This window comes from Arthroderma uncinatum, assembly GCF_011692745.1.
Source record: "Arthroderma uncinatum strain CBS 119779 chromosome Unknown scaffold3, whole genome shotgun sequence".
Lineage (NCBI taxonomy): Eukaryota > Fungi > Ascomycota > Eurotiomycetes > Onygenales > Arthrodermataceae > Arthroderma > Arthroderma uncinatum.
This window is the reverse complement of record NW_022983865.1, coordinates 4,380,667-4,404,746: the sequence shown is the minus strand read 5'-3', so window position 1 is coordinate 4,404,746 and position 24,080 is coordinate 4,380,667. Positions and strand designations below refer to the sequence as shown.

Here is a 24,080-nt window from a genome sequence, read left to right as displayed (position 1 = left end):
CACGAAGAAGGTCAAAAAGATACCAGAGACGTTCAATATCCAGCCACCACACGACGAGACTGTTGTTCGTGTTCGAGATGGCTCCGTATGCCGTTAATGAGACCGCTGGCGCGCCTTCAGACCTGCTAGATGAGGTGATCAAGCCGCCAGAGGGCGTTATCTTGCCACCAAAAGATATCAAAGGTATGTACGGGTCAAGGTATCCGTGGTGAGAACAGCTGAACGGATATACTGACTTGCGATTAGTTATTGTCGAGAAGACCGCGGGTTTCGTTGCGCGTAATGGACATGTGTTTGAAGGTAAGTAGCTTCGGATCTGGTGATATACGGGGAGATATTGGAGATATTGATCGCATTGTCTTTACAGACCGAGTTCGAGAGAAGGAGAAGAACAACACCAAGTTCTGCTTCCTGAATCCCAACGATGCCTACGCTGCGTTTTACGCATGGCGACTCAGTGAAATCAAAGCCGGGAGAGGGACGGCCGTGTCGGCTGGTCGCGTTGGAGAAGCTGCCCCGGTGGAAGAGGAAAAACCAATTGCGCCCAAAGCTCCGCCAGAGTTCCAGTTCGCTGCTCGGATGCCGAATATCAACGCTCTGGATCTAGAGGTGGTCAAACTGACGGCGCTATTCGTTGCGAAGAGGGGGAGATCGTTCATGACATCTCTATCCCAGCGCGAGACAAGAAACTTCCAATTTGACTTCCTCCGCCCGCAGCACAGTCTATATCAATTCTTCACGAGGCTGGTGGACCAATACAGAGAGCTATTACAGGTCGAGGGCCGCGAGAGTACTGTCACCGAGGCACAGCGATTGGCAGAGCTCAAGGAGAACGTAAAGAATAAATACAACGTTCTGGGCCGCGCAAAACAGAGAGCTGAATGGGTCAAGTACCAAGAGCTACAAAAACTGCAGAAGGAAGAGGAGGAGGAAGAAGAAAAAGTAGCCTATGCCCAGATCGACTGGCATGACTTCGTGGTCGTCGAGACGGTCCTGTTTACGGAAGCAGACGATCAGACAGAATTACCTCCTCCAACCTCACTGAACGATCTACAGACGGCATCTCTGGAGCAAAAGGCCATGATGTCGCTACAGCCAAACAACAGACGAATAGAAGAAGCCATGCCCACTGAAGATGACAGTACAATATACTACAACGCAACGACCGATATGCCACATCAACCCGCTCTCCCCGTCCTACAACCTCAACGCCCTACATCGACTGGTCCTATGCCATCATCCTTCCCTTCGACAGCAGTAACGTCCACATCCGCCTCCCTTTCCCCAGCTCCTCCTCCCGCAACCTCGTCTCCCGCTCCTCCTGTCCAGGAGCATCACCCGTCCCGCGACCGGATTCGCGCCGTACCCTCCCCATCCCCTCTCCCAGGCCAACCTCCCATGCGCATCCGATCCGACTACATCCCCCGCGCCCAGGCCAAAAACCTCTCAAACACTAATCAACCAACCTCCATATGTCCTAATTGTCGCCAGAAAATCCCCATCGCCGAAATGGAGCACCACATGCGCATTGAGTTACAGGATCCACGCTGGAAAGAACAGCGCGCCAAAGCTGACGCGCGATTTGCAAGCACAAACTTGTCAACGCTCGATGTAGCCAATAACTTAAAGCGATTGGCTAGTCAGAGAAGTGATGTGTTTGATCCAGTGCTGTCAGGAGCAACTGGGACAGCAGGATCAGGCGAAGGCGAGGGTCGAGACGGGAACGAGGAGATGAGCCGGAAGAGAGTGGCTGTTGGACCCAATGGAGTGCCTGTGACTATGTCTGTACCAATGCACCACCAACCACCAATGTCCATGCATCAGGCAATGCCCTCTGTGTCTGCTCATGCCCACGCACCGGGGACAGTGCCAGGAGTCGCACCCGGAGCGCCTGGTACCATGTCGATGACTCCGGGGATGAGCCCCGGAACTGGTCCTGGAGTCAGACCAACTCCCAAACCAGTCACGCATAGCCTACCACAACCTCCCATTCCTAAGCCACAATCAGCCCAATCACAATCCCAATCCCCCCAGCCTGAAGGTGAGTCTCAGAAATCAGATACCCCGCCGGTCGATATCAACGCGCAAATACGAAAGATACACGAGAAGATGAAGCAGTGAATGCTACTACTTTTATAAGATCTTGCTCGTCTCTACTAGCTCTATTTGATATCCTCGCTACATATCTATTGTTCACTGTACCTTTACTTCATGTATTACCTCCTTAAACCTAGCTTTCACCCTTATTCTTCATGTTTGTTTTGATAAATTGGAAAAGGAAACCGGAAACCGGAATGGAAGAATGGCGCTCAGCAGTTTGCATACATGCTATATTTAAGCTTATTTTTTTATTAAAGAAAAAAAAAGAAAACAATCTAAGTACTTCAAATATCTCTCTGCTATTCATTCTACTTATTCTAACTATTCAAGCAAGTAGTTAACCAAGCATATGAAGAGCATCACCAATCCAATCCAATCCATCCTGTCCAATCCACCTCCTATCTATAGTATAACATAACGTACAATGTACCAACGAACTATACTTCGTTCGGTACTCTCTCTCCCTAAACAAGCACAACAGCTAAGCACAAAGGTCCACTACTCAAAGGTGGAAAAAAGAAAAGGAATAAAAATGCCAACTTGGCCGCTGGCCGTGCTTGCTGCGTGGTTGGTGTATAGGTAAAGTGGTATATAAAGGAAACGAAAAAAGAAAAAAAATGTTCTGAACGAGCGTCAAACCCGAGGCTCGAAGGGGTACTATTTCTCAAGGGGATGGATATTAAGAATAGAATAAAGTAGGGTAAAAGTAGAATGAATAGAATAGAATAGAATAATGCGGGGGTATCATCAATCACCGACTACCTATCCATCTCTAGGATTTAGATAGTGTTTTTCATCTTGTTCCGAGGCTTTTTTGGTTCGTTCGTTCTTTTGTTTCCTTTCTCTATCCAAGGGGAAAGACTCAGAATGATAGACTCGTAGTTGTTTATTTATCATGCAAGAACGCGGCAGGAATTTTAACTTTTAGCTTGCTCTCGCTCGCTCCGGGCCCTGCTGTGGATGGGGCTGGCTTGGGAGTCGTATTTGGGGTCGCACGGAGCGTTATGGGCAAAGGCGTTTTGCCACGGTTGCTGTCTGGGGATGTGGTTTTGGTGAGCGTGGACGTAGTTTGTGGGACGGGAGCGAGGCGACGGAGGAGTCGTGGGGATGGAGAGGAAGCGGGCGAAGGAGATGCTTTTCTGGCGGTTTTGGAGATTGTAGCTTTCGCGGTGGAAGCTGGTGACGGGGAGCGAGAACGATAACGAGAAGGAGAGGAAGATAGGGTCCGTAACTTGGGCTTGGTTACTGCTGCTGCTGTTGATAGTGTAGCGGGAGCGGTGGGAGCGTCCTTTGGCGCTGTTGGAGAAAGTAGAGAGACTGGCTGCGTTGCAGGTATTGGTTCTGGTGCTGATTCTGGCACCGGTTCTGGAGCCTTTTCGGGTGTATGTTCAAGTGCTTGTTCAGGTGTATGTTCAGGTGCTTGTTCAGGTGTATGTTCTGGAGCTTGTTGAGGTACTTGTTCAGGTGCTTGTTCAAGTGCCTGTGCTGGTACTGATGCCGGAGCTTGTTCTGGTATAGGGTTGGATATAGCGGTCTTTGAAGGCTCCTCCAGCTCAGGCTTAGTTAGAATGGGCAGCTCAGTTGCGGGCGATACATCCTTCACAGCCACCGGAGATACCATGGTAACATCTTTAGCCACGAATTCAGCCTCAGCGTCGTTCTCACCATTCTGCTCAGCCTTCTCTATATTCTCGTCCTTCTTCCCCACGACAAAAGCGGGAACAACACCACCACCGACACGGGCCCAAAAGATCCTTTCTCTCAACCTAACAGTCTCCTCCCATGCCTCTTTCTCTCTCTCTCGGCCTTCTCCTTCCCCTCCTCCGGTCCTCACATGTCCATCAACCACGAGCCTAAGATAACCCACGAAATCGCAGCAAGAGCGCATCTTCTCTAGACAGAGTGCACACAGAGCATGGCGTGGAGCATTGTCTGAGCTCGAGGTACGGAAACGGTGTGTTCGCGGATTATCGGATAGACGACGGTCGCCGCATAGAGTGCAAGGGATGGAGGTGCTGGACATGCTTGACGGAGTTGACGGTGGGGACGGGAGGTCGGAGTGTGAGTTGCCATTGTTTGTCGGGATAGGTTCGATGATGAGTTCGCCGTCGACTATGCTGCTCATCACAGAACGGCGTGTAAGCCATGATATTCCTGGGGCCATGTCCAGCCGTAGAGTGGGCTCGATGTCTTCTGTGAGTATGCGTTTGTAGAAGCGAGTCTCCTTGAGTTGCATGGAGGATGTGATGTTTTCCCGGGGCGAAGAAGATATGCCATGTGGTGGGGATGGAGAAGAGGAAGAATGCGTGCCTGCCGGACTGTTATTGTTGTTATTGGTGTCTTGGGAGTTGGTTGGAGTGTGTGTTGTCGATTTTGGTCGGGCAGAGGCTAGGTTGGCCAAGTTCATGACATTTAAACCACTGTAGGAGCCACTCCCCACACGACTTGGTGGTTTTGAACGGGACAGCTGCAGGAGGGTGTGAAAGTCTTCGTAGGCAAGGATGTCTGTGCGACAGACCGGTTTGAGGAGGTGTGTGAAGCTTGTAGAGGGAGCAGGTGGGATGTCGTCTGATCCCGGGGTGACTGGGCAGAGGTTCATGGCTTCGAAGAGACGGTTGATGTGTGATGGTTCAGCGAACAGGTCGGAGGGAGAATTCGCTGATGTCGAGGTGGTAGCTGTGTCGGGATCGTCATGTCGGTCGTTCATCTGCTCGATGACGGATTTCAATTCGGCGAGCTGTTCCTGGTGTGATGCAAGCAGCATTTCTGTGTCCTTTATCTGAGCTCTAAGCTGTTCATTCTTACGCTCAACTGCTTCCCGCTCCTTCTTTGCTGCAGCAACCATCTATCCATAGTTAGTATCATATCTGTATTTATCCAGAGAAATGTAAGGTGACGTGACGTACCTTATTAGCTTCCTCGAACAAGGCAGCAGTCAATGTCTCCAGCTCCGTCTCGATTCCCTTCTTCTCCTTCTCTACCGTGCTCCTCTTCCTCCTCTCCTCTTCCAGCTCCTGGCGAGCCACTGCCAGACTGTCATCCAGCAGGGTCTGGTGGTTGATGGCCTGTATCAGCTTGTCACTGAGGTTGGCAACCTCGTTACTCAGGTCCGGATGGTGTGAGGTGGAAGAAGTCGAGGTTGTGCGGGAGAGATCCGAGGTGCTGGCCACCCGCGGGTCGCGGAGGGTCGAGAGCGAGTTCTCTGACCGATCTCGATCTCGGTCTCGCTCGTGGGAGCGGCGGGTAGGACCCTGGGCGACGACGGCAGCCATGTCTGCGAGTGCATTTGACGATTTTGCGCGCGAGACGAGTTTGGAGGGCGTCCGGTCCGGGTGCAGCCCGTAGGCTAGTAATCTGGACGTGCTGTGTCAGTAGAGATGCCGGGGAGAAGACAGGCGGAAGAGATGAGGTTGGAGACGTGGTGAACATACTCTGCCATGGCGGTTGAGATGCGGACTGGCGGCTCGTATCGCGGCAGGGGCTCGCACGCTAGTGGCTGCGATCGAGATGTCGGCCTGCTAGCGACGGAGCATGGTGAGTGAAGCTGAGCAGCCGGAATGCCAGTGAAGATGAAGACTTTTCAAGAACGGCCGAGTGAGGATTGCAACAACGCAGAGCCGGTGAGGTGAAGTGTAGGTGACCTAGCGGTCGCCACGGCGGAGTTCAAGAGACGTAATGCAGCGCAGGCCGGGGAGATCCACTCTGCAGATTCCGAGGATGAAGCGAAGGCGAGGCGAAGAGACGAAGACGAAGCGATGAAGAGGAAGATTCAGCCTTGTCCATTGGCCGGCGTATTTCGCTCTGCGTGTTCCTGGCGGGAGGAACCAGAAGGGAGCGAGTTTGTTGGAAAAGTTGAAGTTAGAAGTTTTGGTAGAGTTGAAATTGAAGTTGAAGTTTGAAGTTGAAGGTCACGTGGTGGCGATGGATGATGAAGATGGTAAAGATATAGTATAGATGAAGAGATGAAGAGATGAAGAGATGATAAAGATATAAGTATAGATGAAGAGAGAAGATATAAGTGAGAAGATGGTAAGATGATGGTGATGGGAGAGATGGATGAGACGGATGGTGCAGTGTATGATGAAGGCTACAAGACCAGGTTGAGCGAGGAGAGGAAGATGTTATTATACTGTATAGTTATATGGTTATAGTTATTAGTGTGTATATATCAATTATAAATATGACGTTGTAGTATACTGTGGTATATTGTAGATATTGTAGGTGTAGTTATAGTAGCTAAATAGGAAATTATGAAGTCACAAATAAGATCGCGATATTAGCCACAATAAGAAGACCAAGTAAGAAGAGAAAGAAAATATATTTGAAAGAAGAAACACGACCTCACCACAACATCTATACAGACAACGGTCTATAACAGCTCAAGTCGGCTCCATTGCTATAGCGAGTAACGAGTTTCATATCGCATATAGGCACCCCGCCATCCCACCATCGCGGACAACACAGCTCGACATGGCGGACGCAGAGCTCGAGGAGGTCTGTATTCTTACTTTGACAACTCTACCTGCTTCACATCTAACAGTGTATAGATTAGAAAAGCCCGTCTTGCACAGCTGCAGCAGCAGGGCGGTCCCAGTGGCGGCGGAAGTGACGATGACCAGCGGTATCTCATCCCCTCTACACACGATATACACCCCAGTTCATAGTATATGATGCTAATTAAGAGTAGAAGCAAGGAAAATGAAGCCCGTCAGTCCATCCTGTCTCAGATTCTACTCCCCGAAGCCGCAGACAGGCTCGGGCGTATCCGTCTTGTCAAGGAGTCGCGTGCCACAGACATCGAGAACAGGCTGATTATGCTTGCTCGGTCCGGCCAGTTGCGCCAGAAGGTCACGGAGGACCAGCTGAAGGAGCTACTCAACGCCGTGGCTGAGAATAAGGAGGAGAAGAAGATAGTTATCAACCGGCGAGGCGGATGGGATGACGATGACGACCTGTTGGATCTATAGGCGGACTACGATATGGAATTCTTTTACAATGACGAGGATGGTGTTTTACAACTATGAGGATGATGTTTCTATTATACATGAGAATGACGACTGATCTATGCATTGCCAGCTCGCTGCTTGTCTCTCTTCCTCTGCTGTCTCCTCATCTCCCTCAGATCAGGCGGCACCTCAATACCCAATTCCTCCCGCAACTCACCCACATCCCTCTCCAGTTCCTCCTCCCAGTAAACGCTTATCAGCTCCTTACTCTTAGCTCCACTCCTCACAGCCCAGGGAAGATGTATGTTCCAGAACCTCTCTCTTTCCGGTCCCTTCAACCTCACCACGGCCGCAGCACTAAGTCCCGTCATCGGTAGGCCCGTATTCATAAATTCAAATACTTTCAGCGCTACCTCGCCTTCTACCACGATAGGTAGGCCGGTGACGGCATGGTAGAAGTCATGACACTCGCGGTACCGCTGCATCACGTACGCGCATTCTTCGTCATCAATGTACCGCACGCTGCTGCGGGTGTCGGGCGTTACGCCTTCACGGTCCAGCCAGGCAGCGTATGTTGCGCCCAGAGACGAGGCAGGGAGAGAGCGTAGGTATGGTAGTGAGAGGGTCTGGGATGTGATGCGTGGTCGGTCACGGAGGATTCGCCGGCCAGTAGGGCTGGCGAGCATGGCGTCTCGCAGCCGGTAGATGAAGTATGGCGTCGCTGTTGTCTCGCCCAGGGTGGCAATCAGGTCTATCGGAGGTCAGACGTCGTCTATATCATAAGTTAAAAAGAGTCTTACCATGTCGTCGAGGGTTTAATAGTGATCCGATGGCTGATCCGATGGCCAGAGAGCACCTCTCGACCGTCGTAAGAGGGACATGGCCGGGATAGTTGGATGCCGGGCGGCTTAGAGCAGAGAACTCGCGTACGCACCCTTGCCGGCAAAGGGACCGTAGCAATTGACTTGATATCTTTATCCGTGGAGGCATCTTGGTGTGCTTTGCTTCTTGTACTTCTTTACTTCCAACTCTTCTTAGCTTCAAGGTATCCCGCTTAGTAAGAATCTAGATCCTGGCCCAGTACAAGTTATAGATCTATAGGTAACGGGGAAAGATTACAAGTTCGTAGATTAAATAAATAGTATACAACGCTGGCTAAAGCTTCGAAAGATCGAACGGAACCTCCCCTGCCTTCTTCTTGCCCATCATCCTCCCCTTGGCCTGCACCAGCTGCATCAGCATATAATTCAACGCACACCTCACGCCTACTTCTTCACCTCTCCTGACAATATATCCATTCATATACGCAACCTCCGTCTCCTTCCCAATCCTGGAATCCTGTAGCATCGAGCTCGTGTTCTCCGCCGTCCGCCTCGCCACGCTTACTGCAAGCGTACGTAGTCTTTCTGGCGCAAACCGGGCCTGGATCCCAGGAACACCTTGAAGTTCGGGGAGTGCGCATATCACGGCGCTGATCTCGATGAGGAGAAGTCGTTGTACGCGTGATATGTTGTAGTTGTATAGTGTATCGCCGTTCTGGCAGTCCATGAGCAGGGTGAGCGGGTTGATGACGCAGTTTATAGCCAGTTTCTCGAGCTGGAGTTGGAGTAGGTCCGTGGCGTTGGTGGATATGCATGCTAGCTCGGGAGCTTGTGTGAGTGTCTTCAGCAAGTAGGCCGACGACGGGGCCAGTGTTGGTTTATCCGAAGCTGCCTCTCCTGGTATTGACTGCGGCGGCTGTGCATTGTTGTTACGCACCACGCCGATAGTCGTAGTGCCAACTCCGGCGTGCGTGGTCTCAAAGAGGCCCGACCGGTATAGGCCATGCGAGGTGATTCCAAATAGATAATTCGGCCTACTCTCTTCCTCCGGCCATATCTTCTCGTTCACCTCTTCTAGCACGCCGAGGCCGTTGGTGAGGAACAGTACAGACGAGTCTCGTGTCAGCCGGTGCTGAACTGACTTTAGCGCATTTTCAACCTGCGTCGTCTTGACAGTCACAATCAGATGCTCGATCAACTCTTCGTCGGCTGGTATATGTCGACCCTGGGCATCCGTTCTCTCATATTCGCGTAGGGTTTGCTCTTCTCGCACCAACTCTCGCGGCGCATCTGCAATTTCAGATGGATAATACCATACTCCGTCCTGGAGCACGTTTATTCCGAATCCCGTACGTTTCTCAGCTAAGCCGTGACGCTTTACGATAACCGAGCGTCCGAAGCGGTTCCAGTCTTTGTAGAAGGCCGGATGGTGGAAAAGGAGAGTCATGTGAGGCCGGCTGGGGGCAGGGTATGCGGCCAGCGAGTGTGCCACGAAAGATCCTATGTTGCCTACCCCCATTATGTGAATTTTCTTTGTTGAAGGCATCTTATATTCGAAATTATCGTTCCTGTTGGCAGACCAAGTAGAGTTGTATGAGTGTTGCTGCCCAGAGGAAAAGGGATGCCGCGATCCAGCCGTCCATCTAAGGGTATATGTGCATGTGTATTGTCCTTGGATGGGCTGAAAGCTATTGAACCTAGCCCACAGCCTCTTGGGGGTATTCATTCGGATAGCCGGGCAAAAGTCCGATTATTAGCTATGGCATTCAACTGAGCTCCCTCGGCAATGCAATTAAAAAGTTGGATTCTCGCGTCACGCCCCTGAAAATGGAGTGAATGTGGGTATCTTCAGTATATTGAGCACGTATAGTATCCAGCCCAGCGAGATCCAGCTCAACTGCACTAACAATATCAACTGAGGCAACTATACATAAACATATACGAAAAGAGACCGTCCAAAAGGCGAAGAAGTCGCGAATTTCAATTTCGATATCACGTGCTTCATTGTGCCGATAAGGTTTGATAAGTCAGCTCTTACATAAGCATTTAATATTTCGCTGCGGAAGAGAAAGAAAGGAAGAAGTTGAAGACTGGACAAGCAAGAGATAAGAGATAGCTACAGAGACAGCTACAGAGATGGCCATGGAGACTGCAGATTTGACTCCGCTGCTAGAACAGCTGGAAGATAATATTGATGAGATAGAAGAGGCCCTAGAGCCGCTTCTAGAGCATGGGTTGGCCGCGACTGCACAGAAGCTGCCGTTGATGGAGAAGGCAAAGCTTCATATCCTTCTCACATACTCCATCGAGTCTCTTATATTCTGTACGTGTCGTCTGTGAATGCGTTATTGACCCGCCAAGCTAACTTCTTCTCTAGCGTATCTACGTCTCAACGATGTAGATGCAAAAGAACACCCTGTGTTCAAGGAACTGATTCGAGTGAGGCAGTATCATGAAAAGATTAAGACCCTAGAGGCCCCGCCAGAGAAACGAACAATGACGCTAGACAAACAGGCTGCCGGAAGATTTATAAAACATGGACTTGTAAGTGCAACCTTTACCATTACCCTCTGGAATAAACGCGTCTGACTTGCTGGTGTAGGCAGGAAATGACAAGATAGATCTCGAGCGCGCCGAGCAGGAGGCAAAGGAGAAGGCCATGGCGCAACTACGGGCGGCACAACTAGCTAGAGTGAAGGCAAAGTCGGCGGTACCGCAGAAACGCCCGATCGAAGAGTCCGATTCGTCTGAAAGAGATAGCACCGAACTTTCGACGCCTGAGCCGAAGAAGAGTAAAACGGCGGAAGCGGAGGATGATGATTACAACGAGGATGACGAGGATGAAGATGGCCAGAATGAGGATACGAAGAGCGAAGAGCTGGTTATTAAGTTGGATCAGCCCACGAATGCAAAGAAGCAAAATGAGAAAGAAAGGAAGGCAAAGCGGGCCAGAAAGAAGGAAAAGAATCGCATAAAAAGGCAGCGCAAGAGAGAAGCAGCGCAGCAAGCGGAACAGCCTGCGAATGCGAATGCTAACGGTTGAGGTGGCCTGGCTAGAACGCCGTTTGAACAATCATCCAGGCCGACAGAGACTTGCTGTTCTTTGCTATACACAGCACATTGAGTCTGATGCCCTGCATATCGGCTCTTACTATGCCTGCAATATGCCCCGGGGTCATGGAAGCTGCGCCGGGCCTCCAGTACTGTACTCACGCAAGATCGATGGCTTGATCATAGAGTCTACAGGAGGACAGCGACGAGCCACCACAATATAGATACCCTGTACGGAGTATACATAATTGAATAGACAATAACTATACAAATAACTATACAATATATCTGATCCGATATCTAGATCCTCGTAGAAACATGCAAGATCGATAGGTTACAAATCTGCAGTTTCTCGGCCAATCGGAGTTACGCTTAACAACTGCTCGGCCCGACGTTTGTCCGCCCCCCATATTCTTCACCTTTCTGCGCATCAGAAGAAACACTCTGTATTTTCTCCAACGTCTCTCCATCAACGATTTATATACACGATCAAGACACAGTTCTCGACTTAACCAAACAACCCCTACACACTCAAGATGGCCCGTCAACGTCGTTCCGCCGCCCCTGCGCGCAGCGCTCCCTCCCGACCAACCGCTGCTCCCGCTAGACCAGCTCCCCAGATGCAGCAGCAGAGACCATCCTCTACCGCCGCTGCTCCCCCACAGACCCAACAGGCTCCTGCTGCCCAGTCCAGTGGCGGATCCAGCTTGTTCGGCCAAATGGCTGCTACCGCTGGGTAAGTCGCATTCATTCTCAAGCTCCGAGTCAGTCTGCAAGATAGGCGGCAGGCGGCAGACTTCCGTTCGACGCAGCTGTTCCAGGCTAACATGTATTCTCCATAGTGGTGTTGCCATCGGTTCCTCCATTGGCCACGCTGTCGGCAGCTTCTTCACCGGTGGCTCTTCCACCGCTGCTCCAGCCGAGACCCAGCAGGCTGCTGCTCAACCCATGGATAGCGGAATGTACCAGAGCAACGCCAGCACCAGCGGATGGGCCGAGAACTCTCCCTGCGAGACCGACATCCGCTCTTTCAGGAAGTGCATGGATGACAACCAGGGCAACATGTCTATCTGTGGATGGTACATGGACCAGCTGGTACGTACTCTCTCATCTGTCGAAGACAATGCATGATGCTAATCTTATTTCTTCTGCTATGTAGAAAGCCTGCCAGGCTGCTGCTAAGCCTTACTAAGTTGATACGAGGATGTAACTGATGTCCACTTACGTCCCAGTCACCAGTTTATGGCATTGTGTTCCCCGTCCCTCGTCCCCGAGAACTATAGACCAGAACGATCTCATGTCATTGTAATAATAGAATACAACTTTCAGCATCCACGCTTCTGTGTGGGCCCATGGACAAATCTCACTCATCGTTATTTGTTCATAGATCCATAGCGCGAACCAGTATTTTTTTTTTTTTTTTCATTTACGAATTCTGGCTGGCAATCTCCCAGTGCAGATAATGAAATTGGCATTCCAAAGGATATAATTAAATTAAGGGAAATGAAGACGAAAAAGACTGCAGGTAGGTGACGAAACATTGGTCATTAGTTATCATCGTCCTTTTTTCGAGGCTCAAAGTTTAGCTATGGCAGTAATTAGCATTAGATGCGCTGAACGATAGGTCAACGATGTGTAACGTACCTGGTTTCCATTATAGAATTGCTGTTCATCCCTCTCAGAGTTGGCATCATGCAGTGTCCGTATCTTGTTGCGCGCTGACCCTCTCGTGCCTTGCCTACTCGCCGGAGCTGGCTCCTCTGTAGCTGTGTTGGCTGGCGTAGACGCACCACGTCCAACGGCAGCTGGGTTCTGACCAATCCCCAGCACAGATCCTACCATTCCAGCTACAGCATTGACAGTGCCAGCAACAAGATTATAGCCACCTGAAATAACACGGTATGGTAGCGGCGTGTCTGTGGCTGAATATGCCTCCGTGTACGTTTTTATAGGGACCATGACTAGAGTAGCGGTGGGACCAACGCCTAGTTCTTGTAGGGTGTGATCTTCTTCCGAAAGCGAGATTGTCTTGTTTTCAAGAGGCGTCAATATATGCTTCAAGGTATATGGCGCATCCCCGTCGGAGCGCTCTCTATCGAGCCACGACCGAACAGCCGATCCTATGGTCTGGTCGGGCCGGAAGGTATTTCTTATAGAGCTCCCGTCGAACAGGCGAACCTGAAGACGATAAGTTTGTGTAGGAGTAGATGACTTGCGTGAGGACTCGTTCTGCACTGCTGCAGCAGCCTTCTGTCTCTCCGCTTTCGCCTTCCGCTCTTCATTGTCACGTCTTATCCGCTCCAACACCCGTTCTCTCTCCTCCCGCTCTTTCTGGTGCCTTCTTCGCTGTTTACCCTTCCACTCCGCCTGATCTTTCTTCTCGCCCTCTGGTTCAGCAGGTCGCTTACCTTCCCGGATGTCCTCTCGTCTTTGTGGGTCATTGCTACGACCCTCTGGTGGTGGATCTATAATGTTGTATGACGGCGAGGGAGCTGGAGCTGGAGCGGGCGGAGGCGTAGCAGGTGTGACGCGGGTAGCTGGTATAGCTGGGGCCGGAGCCGGAGCTGGAGGAGTCGGGATGGAGCGAGCAGCGGCAGCAGGGACAGGAGCTCCAGCAGCCGCAGGAGCAGCAGGGACGGTAGTCGGAGACACGGCCGGGCTTCCTCCATGGCCAGCGGCTCTCTGCGCCTGTGCCTCCCGCATCCTTCTTGGAGGCTTATTGTCTTCCAGGGCAGCTATCAATCGGCGTTTAAACATGGGCTCCTCGGTCCTTGCCGCTATGTACTCGCGGACGATGCCATTTCTGCGACAGCGGAGTTAGCATGTCAATGACTTCAAAGGGAACCCGACGACATAAAGACTCACTTAATCACGACCAGCGTAGGCGACTCGTTCACGGGGCAGAAGGTAGAGAGGAACTCGGCCTCCTGCGAGCCCTCTACCAGTCGTAACGCCACCGCATTGGCGGTTATCAGCCGTACGATCTATTCGCGAGTCAGACCTCTTCCTGTACTCAGCACCGTTAAACCAAGTGTATCGACGCACCCGTTCGTCTCTGAGATAGTCTCTCTCCCATATCAAGCTGAGGCTCCCGTTGTCTAACCGTGGCGTCAGAAGCTGTGGAGATGGATCTATGTAGTTGGAATACGGACCTGTGATGAAGCAGACAACCTGCTTGACCTCCCTGACAGCCTGGTCTATCCCGCTCTGCAAATCGCCCCTGTAAAACATGGTCGGCGTATGCTCTGGCCTGCGTGAAACCTGTCAGTTCTTCGTCCTTCGTCCTCCGTCCCTGGGGGCGTCGCATATATATAAAGAAACTCGTGGAGAAGGGCCTTGTGCACGGACCACCAACCCTACTTCTCTCTCTCTCTTTTTCTTTTGCTTGTTTTCTCTCCCCGAAGCCTCCGAGACGAGAGAGACGGTCGACCAGCGCAGCAGACAGAGGGCGATAGGCTGCGAGCACTCGCCGATTACATATACCGGCGCCGACGGCTACCAGAGCTGGGTGGAATTGGAATCTTTGTCTTCGCCGGACATCACGCTGACAAGCTCAGATGAACGCAGCAGCTCTCTCCGTACGGCGGTTTGCGCTGGCCTCTATACGAACGCGGACGGCGCAGTCTACGAGTCGGATACAGACACAGTCTCTACGATGCTCGAGATTTCAGGTTCGACAGGCTCACACGCCGGCAGAGGACCCCAATTGGACGTCGATCGTGGATAACCCTGCCAGGCTGGTGCGGACAGGAGGGAAGCACGGATATGGGTTGATTATACTAGGTATGTGTACGCTTGCATTACTTCATGTACAGTGTGTATATGTGGGCGTGCGTGTGAATTTAATTGTCAACTAACATCTGTTAAGCGATCATCCCTATCACAGCATTTGCTCTGGGTACATGGCAGGTGCAGCGCCTCGACTGGAAATCCGATTTGATCGCAAAGTACGAGGACCGTCTGATCAAACCACCGCTGCCCTTACCGCCCGTCGTCGACCCCGATTCTGTGGGTGACTTCGAATATCGAAGGGTGTATGCAAAGGGCCGCCTTAGACACGACAAAGAGATGTTGATTGGACCCCGCATGCATGAAGGAAAGGATGGATATTTGGTCGTCACGCCACTGGAGAGAGGGGAGGGTGAAAGCACAATCCTTGTAAACCGCGGTTGGGTTGCAAAGACGCTCGAGAAACAGTCTGACCGGACGGAGGGCCTGCCGCAGGAGGAGGTTGTCATCGAAGGGCTGCTGCGGTCACCGTGGAAGAAGAACATGTTCACCCCCGACAACAAGCCAGAAGAAGGAAAGTTTTACTTCCCGGACGTCAAACAGATGGCGGAACTGACGGGAAGTCAGCCGGTCTGGATCGAGGAAACAATGGGTGAGCCAGTCTCGTAACCCTGCAGCGGACTCGCGCACCCCCGTGTGACCCTAACTAACATGCCAGCAGTACAGGACCTTTTGAGCATGTACAACAGAGAAGACAAGGGTATACCCATCGGCCGTGCTGCGGAGGTACACCTCCGTAACAATCATGCGCAGTACATCTTCACCTGGTAAGTTCCCCCCCTGGATGTACCTAGCACGGCGTAATGCCGGCCATGCAGCAATCCGAACTAACGAGTGACATTAGGTACGGTCTTTCGCTAGCCACCACCATTATGCTGGGGATGGTGATTAAGAAACGGCCAAACGAAGCGGTTCGACGCATCCGTCAGAATAAGAACTGGTAATTCTACCCGGGCCCCCATGCTCGCACCCGAGATGAGCACCCCTCAGGCGTTGCTCGGCACTTGGCAATCAATGGGCTCAAATTTGGGTGCGACGTCAACTTTTTGGGAGTCGAATATCCTGGAGGAGTTCCTTGGGAAGGTGTTTTTGGGCGAGAGCAAATACGGAGGCGCTTTTACCAACATGTCGTTGCCTGTTAGGACGGTGTTAGCGCCTTCGCTTCATACTTTATATGGACGACTTACCTTCTCATGAGCGCGATAACGTCCGTCTCGTCAATTGTTTTTCGCCCGGAGTGATCGGAGTATGTCGACAAATCTCCACTTGCTTGTTCGAAAAACCAGTCTGTTGCCTGCTGGATGGCTGTCATCGTGTCCTTGGTGATCCTGGTTTTATTCTTGTTTCCGGACCTTGCAAACCGCATTGCAAGCTTCTTTACGACGCCCACGGGCAGACTTGGGACTGGTATCCCGTGTTTAGACACCTTTTGCTTCTTCTTTTGCGGCTCCTCAGGCTGTACCTCTTCTTCAATTTCCGTCATTGGTGTTCCTCTTTTGGATGATTGCTCGTCCGCCGCTGGCTCGAACCCCACGGCTCCGAAATCACTTTGCGATGAAGGACTGTCGGGGCCACCAAACTCCGGTGGCACTGCGTCTAGCTCGAAAGTGTCCTGCTCATTATCAATTGTATTTTCCGCTGGCACATGATGGGGCGCTTCAGGCGTTGGGAAGGCGAAATCGAGATTGAAACGACCCAAATCTTCGGTCTCCCCCCTATTGTAACATTAGAATAGCGATATTGTACGATTAGAAGATAATTAAACTTACCCTGCATCCAACATGGCCTGTCCGGTTGTATTATCGACATCTTCATCGATATAGTCCTCCTGTCCGACTCCAAAATCCAACCCTTCCTCGGTGTCTTCAACAATGTTCGTCGTGTCCCCGAAATGATCGCTAAAGCGATTACTAGCAAAGCTTACTCTTGATAACCTTGCTAAATCACGAGCTGATCGCTCTCTGCGGGGCATTTCGATCGACCCTCTCGTGACATCTTCATCGTCGGGGAGAAGGGATAACCTCGGAGCAGGGATATCGGGGCTATTATCGTCCTGGACTATAGTCATCTCGTTGAGCGGTAGGGACAGTCTCGGTGGAGGGATAGGCGGCTCCCTATCTAATTCATCGATTTCGTCAATCGAAGGCTCCGGTTCCTCCTCGGGCTCTGTTTGCGGAGACGACGAAACTGTCTTTGATATCGGCGCAAGAGCTGTAGTATATCAATCCCAATCAGCACCGTGTATAGAACAATTATATCGACAAGGGGGGTAATATCAAACCTTTCCCCAGGTTCTTCAGTATATCCATTGGAGTCTCCCGTTTGAAGCGCTGGCTTTTCCGTCGGTCCCGTCCCGGAGTATAGGTCGCCGCCCGTCTCTGGAATGCCCGAATTGCGTGTGGTGTCGCCGGTATATCTCCTGCCCTTGTCCGTGAAGGAGTCGTCCCTGATTTTCGGCGACCAGTACGAGATGCTGACGGCCTGCCTGTGTTGAGAAACGCAGCATTCTGCTGTGCAGGAGTTGACGGCGCCGCCACTAACTTGGATAATTTGAATAGCTAAACTAGAATGTTAGTAAAGCTGGAATTCTCAACGGTCAAGGCCTATCATACCGCATTGTAGGGTGTTTTGGCTGGACTTGAGCTTGGTCCAGCCGAGTTTCGCGGCGTCCGCCCATTGCCACGACGATTTGATGCCGACATCATGCACGAGTCGGTCACTCCAGTTACCTATCGAGCTTCTCCGACGGTGAACAGAGTGCTCTAGGGCGAGTCGGCGTCAACAACGTGAACTTCGCTCGTCATGTTCGGTCAAGGAGTTCGCGACGCGGAAGCTGCGATAACAACGTGACTAAGCACGATAAGGATTTGCTTTTTTTGTTATCGCAAGGAAATTTCGACTTGAAGAAAGCAAGCAAAAAGGAGAATATACGAATTTAACAGGAATAACACAGCAAGTCATTCCGTTATGGCTTCATCTGTAGCTTCACAGGATGCGCCACTAGAGTCAAACAAGAGAAAACGTGTGGACGAGGAGGACGCTGCCGAAAACACAAACAGACCAGCAGGAGACCAGAGTCAACCCAGCAAGAAGAAAAAGAAAAAGCGCTCAAAGGCGACGAAAAATGGCAGTGAATACGATATAAATAAGGTCATGGGCAAGGATGGAGGAATTGATGAATCGATTGGCAGAATGGATGGGAAGCTACTTGGAGATTACTTTGCCCAGCGAGTTAAGCGGCATAACAAGAACTTGACCGCGGTGGAACTGGACGATTTTTACGTTCCAGGTAAGTTGCGGCATCTGTTCTTCTTATTCATAGAGCTATCAGTTATACATTTGTGTACGCAATGTTCTAACAATAACGTCATAGAACATGCATTCCTCGATACCTCATCCTGGGACTCATCGCGAGACCTTGAGAATATGCCTTCCTTTTTAAAAGCATTCAGTCCAGATAAAGGTGCTTCTCTTTCCAAGGCCTCGGAGGCAAAGGGATCTCCGCATACACTAGTGGTAACCCTTGCAGGGCTTAGGGCAGCAGAAATATCAAGGTAGGGAATGTAAGATTGCCAATGCAGAACTTACGGAAGCTAACATCTTCTTAGGACGTTGCGGCAATTCCAGAACCAAGACTGCGCCGTTGCTAAGCTTTTCGCCAAACATATCAAACTAAAGGAGGCCCAGGAAACTGTGGAAAAGACGAGGTAACATAGCTCTATTTGACGGATGAGCAGTTCGTTTTAAGCTAACTTGCTGAGCAGGATGGGAATAGGCATTGGAACACCGGTCAGACTAAATGACCTTATAAATTCAGGTGAAATCAACAAATACTCTCATCCTAGGACATTTGTGACTAACCATCGTTTCAGGATCGTTAAAACTTGACTCGTTAGCGCGCATTGTGGTTGATGGCTCGTATGTTGACCAGAAGAAACGAGGTATATTCGACATGAAGGAGCTACATTTCCCTCTCATTGAGCTCTTAAACCGAGCCGAGCTACGGGATCGATATCAGTCGAAGAAAGGGGACAAGGTGCAGATACTTGTCTTTTGATTCAGCGAATGACAGCAACGAATATCAACAGCTACCTTATCAATACGCAGGATATTTACTCCAAACAGGCACATACTGGTCAACACAACGCCTGTATCTACTACTTCAACCATTCTATGCCAGCGCATAAGGAGTGCGTTCGACAGCTTATCCCAGGAGGAATTGAGCTATAGCGGGGTGTATAACAGACTATACCACGGCCGACTAATGAGATTTATACAAACGGGACGTTATATATCTTGAAGCAGTTTTAGACCAGAGACACTTGATACAATACATATCGGTTTCGTAACCATTTACCTACATTCAAACCTAAGCTACCCTTCGACCTAATATACAGACCGTATCATCTTTTAACAGTATTGGATTAAATAGTATTGGAAGAAAGCTGGATATTCGTATCTTCGGGCTAAGATATATGTGATTACTAAGCTGCGAAGGTTCCAACCTTATCTTCTCACCGCCTTGTAATCCTCGGCCGGCAGAATTATCGGACCCACAGGGATTTTTTTATGCAAAACAAGCAAGAAAATATTCGATGCTCGTTGATAGGATTGAGATAAGACAGCGACTGTTTCCTGTCACTTAATAAGGTGTTTGCGACCCAATTCTTGGCCGAAACAATTATACCCCTCTCTTAGATACATCGATATACACGCACAAGCATGGGCGATAAGCGAAAGCGCGACCAGGTCGCTGCGTATGAAAACGATGAAGCCGTTGTTGATACCACGAAATCAAAGAAGCTAAAATCGCTCGACAAGGAGAAGTCAAAGAAGGAGAAGAAGGACAAAAAGGACAAGAAGGAAAAGAAGGAGAAGAAAGAAAAGAAGGAAAAGAAAGAGCGGGAGAAGGTGAAGGCGAAGGACGATGTGGAGGAGGAAACCAAGCCAGATGAAGAGATGGAGTCGCCGGAGGAACCGATGAAGGCCAATGGCTCAGCTGGCAACGACGAGATGGAAGTGGATGAACAACCAAATGGAGACAGCAAGACGGAAAAGAGCAAGAAGAAGAAAGAAAAGAAGGAAAAGAAAGAGAAGAAGAACAAGGACGAGGAGAAGGCTGACAAAGAAGAAAAGAAAGAGAAGAAGGAAACGAAGGAAAAAAAGAAGAAAGCCAAGAAAGAAGAGAAGAAAGAGGAAGCAAATGGCACCGAGGAGGTAGCAGAATCTACACCAGCTGCTAAAGCTGAAGCGGATGCGCCTACAGAGAACGGTGCTGAGGAGGCCACCGAAACCGCTGTTGGCGAAGCTGAGATGGAAGCAGCTCAGAAGAACCAGAGATTCATCGTCTTTATAAGTATGTCCCCAACTTAACCATTGTACAGCCCAGTTAGCTAACACCAGCAAACAGGCAATCTACCGTTCTCCGCCAACCAAGAATCAGTCACCAAACACTTTGAAAAGCTCCAACCTACCTCGGTCCGCGTTCCACTAGAAAGATGCGGAAAGAAGGGACGTGGTTTCGCATTCGTTGAATTCGCTGGATTCGACCGCATGAAGACTTGCCTAAAACAATACCACGGCACTATGTTTGAGGATGGGAAGAAGCCTGCCCGCAAACTCAAGGTTGAATTGACGTAAGTTATCCATCCTCTTTGGCCATTTGAGCCATCTACCTTTGCAAATCCTTCTAACATAGCCCTTCCAATGCAGTGCTGGAGGCGGTGGTTCAAAGTCCGAAGCCCGCAAGATGAAGATTCTCGAAAAGAACCAGAAACTAAACGAGGAGCGTGCCCGTGAAGCACAGGAGAGCGCAAAACGAGCCAAGGCGGCGCCAGCAACTAACGGTGCTGCGGCGGTAGCAGACGATGAATCGCACATCCATCCAAGCCGAAGGACTAGGGTTCCCGTATAGGTTAATGTTTTATATCACAAAAGTGTTTTGGTTTATGGATACTGGGTCAACGAATAGACCCTTTCGAGCAGTTTTGGCGTTGATATAGGCGTCCTTTGGTGTATTATATTGAGACTACTAGCTTCACGTTAGATTATCCGTGGAGCTACTCTAGACTTACTAGAAACATATCGATTCACACGTTGTATATGTATAGAGTGACAAAGCCTCGTTCTATGCAATATATACACATTCAGTTCTCTCCAGATCTGCTAGAAATTCCGCGCAAGTCTAGATCTACACGATAAGATCGGGTACACATCCGCCAGCAGGCTCTTTCGCCGTGGTGCAACCACTATGTACGCTTAGCCCTAGGGCAAACTACATAGACGTAATATGGAATAACCTCGTAAGAGCCCGGTAAAACATTTGCCCAACTACTTTTCATCCAGCCCCATAAGGGTATAAAAGAAAAGCAGAGAGTGAAACAGTAAGAAATTGATTATGTATGAGCACTAGAGACAGGCGGAAACCAGAGGGAGGGGAAGAAACAGAAATCAGGGTATTAAATTCCAGGAGACAAATGAAAACAAACAATTAACAAAGCACAAGCCGGGAACTTTGAACAAAGGTGGATAAGCGGTATTGATTGATGTCGAGGTAGGCGGGACGCAGAAATTATGGAGTAAGATGTAACAAATATCTCCACACGTAGTTGAAATGTTATCATGGAGTGACTGGTGCCTGATTATGGTATCTGCTGTCACTCGGGGATATTTACTTCATGAAAACCATAGGAAAAGGTGGATGGAGGGAAGGGAGAGGTGTGAGAGGAGAGAGAACCTTGCAGTACGAGCAGTTGCTCCGTCCCAATGCAGGAGGTAAATGAGGAACGCTCGTCATTAAAATCGGTAAGCAGAACAAAAACGAGAGAGACTAAGAAGGTATTGCAGGTTTTCGGGTTTTCAGGTTCGTGGACTTTGCCAAACCAGTGGGAGGAGGGAGGAGATTATGGCGGGACGGGTGTGAATGAGATCTATTAATCTTCGTTCCTGAAGGCGTGATCGCTGAGGCGCGAGTATTATTTACTTCGTCTTGGGCGCGTTTAAAGTATTCGGCACTTTCTCTTCGGTTTCTGGGTTGGGCGAGGGTTTAACACGGCCCTAGATGATGTTAGTATAGGGACTTTTGAAAACGGTGTCAAACAGGACTATACCTGATAGCTTCGTCAAAGACACTCTTAAGGTTGCGCTGGGTCAGAGCCGAGCATTCAAGGTATTTCTGAGCTTTGATCTCTTTCGCGACTGCGAGTGCCTGTTCGTATGAAACGGGTTCCATCTTCTTAGCCCGGAGAGCGTCCGCGGTGGCCCTGTCTTCCCTCAAGTCGAGTTTGGTGCCAACGAGGATGATTGGTACATTTGGCGCGTGGTGCTCGATCTCGGGAAACCACTATATCATCCATCCATTAGCAGGGGGTTCATTCACGCGTCTAGATATGTCGAAATACCTTTGCCTTGACGTTGTCGAAGGATGGCGGGCTGACGATCGAGAAACATATCAGGAACACGTCCGTCTGCGGATAGGAGAGAGGACGGAGTCTGTCGTAATCTTCCTGTCCAGCAGTATCCCACAATCCAAGACTGATGGGCTTTCCGTCTACCATCACGCTGGCAGAGTAGTTGTCGAACCTGTAGAAGAGCTGTGAGCACGTCTGGCCGTCTCGAGGCTCTGGACACCCCATTTTTGCAGGTAAACATACACTGTGGGGATATATTCTCCAGGAAAGGCATTGGTAGTGTAAGAAATGAGCAGACAGGTCTATAACAGAGATCATTAGCAGGAATCTTCACCTGGTCCGGACCAGAGGATGATAGAACAGGACATACCTTGCCTACAGCACCATCACCAGTAACGACGCACTATCAAGAGAGGTCAGCATTCATCCCACACATCTGGCCTGGGACAACCAACTTTCAGCGACTGGGTAGCTGGTCCAGAAGCCATCTTGTATCAAGCTGGCTGCTCTATGTAGGTAGGTGGAAGACGCGGTGAGATCAATATCAACAGGGAGGGTTGATTTATGTGCAGGTCAAGCAGGCGAAGAGGATGCTAAGTTAACAGGGCAACGGTCAGTCTGGATCTCAAGACAAGCAAAAGAACGATGAGCTAGAGAGTAAAACCGTTCTTGTATCCACCACAGGAACAAACAGGCTGACAGGCTATGCAGATATCCAGGGAGCAAGTATCTTTCACTCCAAGCTCTTATCAAGCCAGCTGGTGGCGCGTTTAAACAGGCGTTAGCAAGGACTAGTCCGCTGAGCACAGGAGACGTCCGCTCCAGCCACAGGAACAGAAATATAGGAAGTCTAGGTCGTGAATAGCTTCGTTACGTTCATATACGGTCGTCCAGGGCCCTCGGAGCGTCTGCAACTTCGTCCAGCAAAAAAAGGAGGGCGCTTGAAGGAGCTTTGCGAGAGCCGAACGAACGCGTGCTGTCGAAGGGAAGAGGACAAAGTGACGACGAAGCAGGCGACGGTTAAGCTGATGCCAGGCTCGACTCCTTGATATCTAGCAATTGGTGATATTATTTGCGGCGAGGTCGCTTCTCGAGCAGATACGATGGTGGCACGGAGCTCTTTGCGCAGGGATAGGAGGCCGGCCGTTTTTTTAGCTTGCTCGTCGGGAGAAAGCGCAAAGTGGAACAGCCCACGAAAACTACGTGATGAGAAGAGGATGATGATGATGAGATGATGAGGAGAAGACGACGAGGAGAAGAAGAAGAAGCCGACGAGATGATGATATGATGATATGATATGAATAACACGGCTATCGTCCTCTACTCTATGGCTATCACTCGCACTTCAACCTCATCTCTGGCGGGTAAAAGACATCGATTGGAAGACACAACTCGCTTGGCAGCATGTCTCATCTCCATACTGACGGCCAATGGAATCAGTTTGGCTATCCTCGGGTGCTTAACCATGGTTGGAAGAGAGTTTTCTAGTGCACCTCCTGGCCATCCTATCGCACCCCTGGAAGACAGGACGAGAGGACAGGACGAGCGACGAGGATGCGAGACGAGACGGGAGACGGGGACGAGGGGACGACGGCGGCTAAGGAGGTTCATGCGGCGGCTGGAGCGTCGTCACTACTGCTCGTCCTCCACATTGCCGGGCTCAGATATGATATATTGAATCTTCAAACCCGACAATTGGGACCGAAACTGGCTCCCTCGCTTGCTACCATATCAGAGAGTTACTACTCTGGCCCACTTGTTCTCTACAGCAGGTGCTGAAGCACACGAGTTGACGGCGTTGACTACTGCCGACCCTGGAACCCGGCCAGCGTACGAAGTATACACTCTATATATGTCGTCAGAGGCAGCTCTGGCACAGCGTGTAGCAGCCCTATTCATATGCAGTGGAAGGGTTACAGACCAGCGCGTATCGGAAGAAAGCTTGAGTATCACAGACTCGCGCG

The 24,080-nt window shown here is 50.4% G+C and overlaps 13 protein-coding genes across 13 annotated transcripts; 7 read left to right on the top strand and 6 right to left on the bottom strand.

Annotated features, from left to right (window-relative positions):
• Positions 1–77: 77 nt before the first annotated feature.
• On the top strand, positions 78–2,121 carry GIQ15_05097 (uncharacterized protein; the record flags this gene model as incomplete). Its single annotated transcript, XM_033552514.1, has 3 exons — positions 78–183; positions 247–300; positions 368–2,121. 3 exons carry the CDS (start codon positions 78–80, stop codon positions 2,119–2,121), a joined length of 1,914 nt encoding a protein of 637 aa, XP_033406244.1.
• Positions 2,122–3,017: 896 nt separating this feature from the next.
• GIQ15_05096 (GDP/GTP exchange factor Sec2p) lies at positions 3,018–5,539 on the bottom strand (the record flags this gene model as incomplete). Its single annotated transcript, XM_033552513.1, has 4 exons — positions 3,018–3,388; positions 3,766–4,945; positions 5,007–5,454; positions 5,532–5,539. 4 exons carry the CDS (start codon positions 5,537–5,539, stop codon positions 3,018–3,020), a joined length of 2,007 nt encoding a protein of 668 aa, XP_033406243.1.
• Positions 5,540–6,570: 1,031 nt separating this feature from the next.
• GIQ15_05095 (uncharacterized protein) lies at positions 6,571–7,067 on the top strand (the record flags this gene model as incomplete). The annotated part of the gene is made up of 3 exons (XM_033552512.1): positions 6,571–6,594; positions 6,648–6,721; positions 6,788–7,067. The coding sequence occupies 3 exons, from the start codon at positions 6,571–6,573 to the stop codon at positions 7,065–7,067; spliced, it is 378 nt and encodes a 125-aa protein (XP_033406242.1).
• Positions 7,068–7,162: 95 nt separating this feature from the next.
• On the bottom strand, positions 7,163–8,036 carry GIQ15_05094 (ubiquinone biosynthesis protein COQ4; the record flags this gene model as incomplete). Its single annotated transcript, XM_033552511.1, has 2 exons — positions 7,163–7,797; positions 7,847–8,036. The coding sequence occupies 2 exons, from the start codon at positions 8,034–8,036 to the stop codon at positions 7,163–7,165; spliced, it is 825 nt and encodes a 274-aa protein (XP_033406241.1).
• Positions 8,037–8,201: 165 nt separating this feature from the next.
• Positions 8,202–9,386, bottom strand: GIQ15_05093 (2-dehydropantoate 2-reductase; the record flags this gene model as incomplete). Its single annotated transcript, XM_033552510.1, has 1 exon — positions 8,202–9,386. One exon carries the CDS (start codon positions 9,384–9,386, stop codon positions 8,202–8,204), a length of 1,185 nt encoding a protein of 394 aa, XP_033406240.1.
• A 617-nt stretch (positions 9,387–10,003) lies between these two features.
• Positions 10,004–10,910, top strand: GIQ15_05092 (uncharacterized protein; the record flags this gene model as incomplete). Its single annotated transcript, XM_033552509.1, has 3 exons — positions 10,004–10,190; positions 10,245–10,411; positions 10,470–10,910. The coding sequence occupies 3 exons, from the start codon at positions 10,004–10,006 to the stop codon at positions 10,908–10,910; spliced, it is 795 nt and encodes a 264-aa protein (XP_033406239.1).
• Positions 10,911–11,454: 544 nt separating this feature from the next.
• Positions 11,455–12,110, top strand: GIQ15_05091 (CHCH domain-containing protein; the record flags this gene model as incomplete). Its single annotated transcript, XM_033552508.1, has 3 exons — positions 11,455–11,654; positions 11,761–12,013; positions 12,078–12,110. 3 exons carry the CDS (start codon positions 11,455–11,457, stop codon positions 12,108–12,110), a joined length of 486 nt encoding a protein of 161 aa, XP_033406238.1.
• Positions 12,111–12,465: 355 nt separating this feature from the next.
• GIQ15_05090 (uncharacterized protein) lies at positions 12,466–14,149 on the bottom strand (the record flags this gene model as incomplete). The annotated part of the gene is made up of 4 exons (XM_033552507.1): positions 12,466–12,504; positions 12,563–13,721; positions 13,784–13,902; positions 13,964–14,149. 4 exons carry the CDS (start codon positions 14,147–14,149, stop codon positions 12,466–12,468), a joined length of 1,503 nt encoding a protein of 500 aa, XP_033406237.1.
• Positions 14,150–14,475: 326 nt separating this feature from the next.
• Positions 14,476–15,651, top strand: GIQ15_05089 (uncharacterized protein; the record flags this gene model as incomplete). The annotated part of the gene is made up of 4 exons (XM_033552506.1): positions 14,476–14,701; positions 14,787–15,299; positions 15,369–15,474; positions 15,552–15,651. The coding sequence occupies 4 exons, from the start codon at positions 14,476–14,478 to the stop codon at positions 15,649–15,651; spliced, it is 945 nt and encodes a 314-aa protein (XP_033406236.1).
• A 94-nt stretch (positions 15,652–15,745) lies between these two features.
• On the bottom strand, positions 15,746–17,384 carry GIQ15_05088 (uncharacterized protein; the record flags this gene model as incomplete). Its single annotated transcript, XM_033552505.1, has 5 exons — positions 15,746–15,842; positions 15,895–16,422; positions 16,477–16,898; positions 16,946–17,270; positions 17,320–17,384. The coding sequence occupies 5 exons, from the start codon at positions 17,382–17,384 to the stop codon at positions 15,746–15,748; spliced, it is 1,437 nt and encodes a 478-aa protein (XP_033406235.1).
• Positions 17,385–17,674: 290 nt separating this feature from the next.
• Positions 17,675–18,764, top strand: GIQ15_05087 (uncharacterized protein; the record flags this gene model as incomplete). The annotated part of the gene is made up of 5 exons (XM_033552504.1): positions 17,675–17,996; positions 18,081–18,261; positions 18,316–18,414; positions 18,472–18,524; positions 18,580–18,764. 5 exons carry the CDS (start codon positions 17,675–17,677, stop codon positions 18,762–18,764), a joined length of 840 nt encoding a protein of 279 aa, XP_033406234.1.
• A 665-nt stretch (positions 18,765–19,429) lies between these two features.
• On the top strand, positions 19,430–20,621 carry GIQ15_05086 (RNA binding protein; the record flags this gene model as incomplete). The annotated part of the gene is made up of 3 exons (XM_033552503.1): positions 19,430–20,063; positions 20,118–20,343; positions 20,420–20,621. The coding sequence occupies 3 exons, from the start codon at positions 19,430–19,432 to the stop codon at positions 20,619–20,621; spliced, it is 1,062 nt and encodes a 353-aa protein (XP_033406233.1).
• A 1,084-nt stretch (positions 20,622–21,705) lies between these two features.
• Positions 21,706–22,604, bottom strand: GIQ15_05085 (cell division control protein 42; the record flags this gene model as incomplete). The annotated part of the gene is made up of 6 exons (XM_033552502.1): positions 21,706–21,763; positions 21,817–22,049; positions 22,108–22,288; positions 22,360–22,418; positions 22,487–22,519; positions 22,572–22,604. 6 exons carry the CDS (start codon positions 22,602–22,604, stop codon positions 21,706–21,708), a joined length of 597 nt encoding a protein of 198 aa, XP_033406232.1.
• Between the last annotated feature and the right edge of the window lie 1,476 nt (positions 22,605–24,080).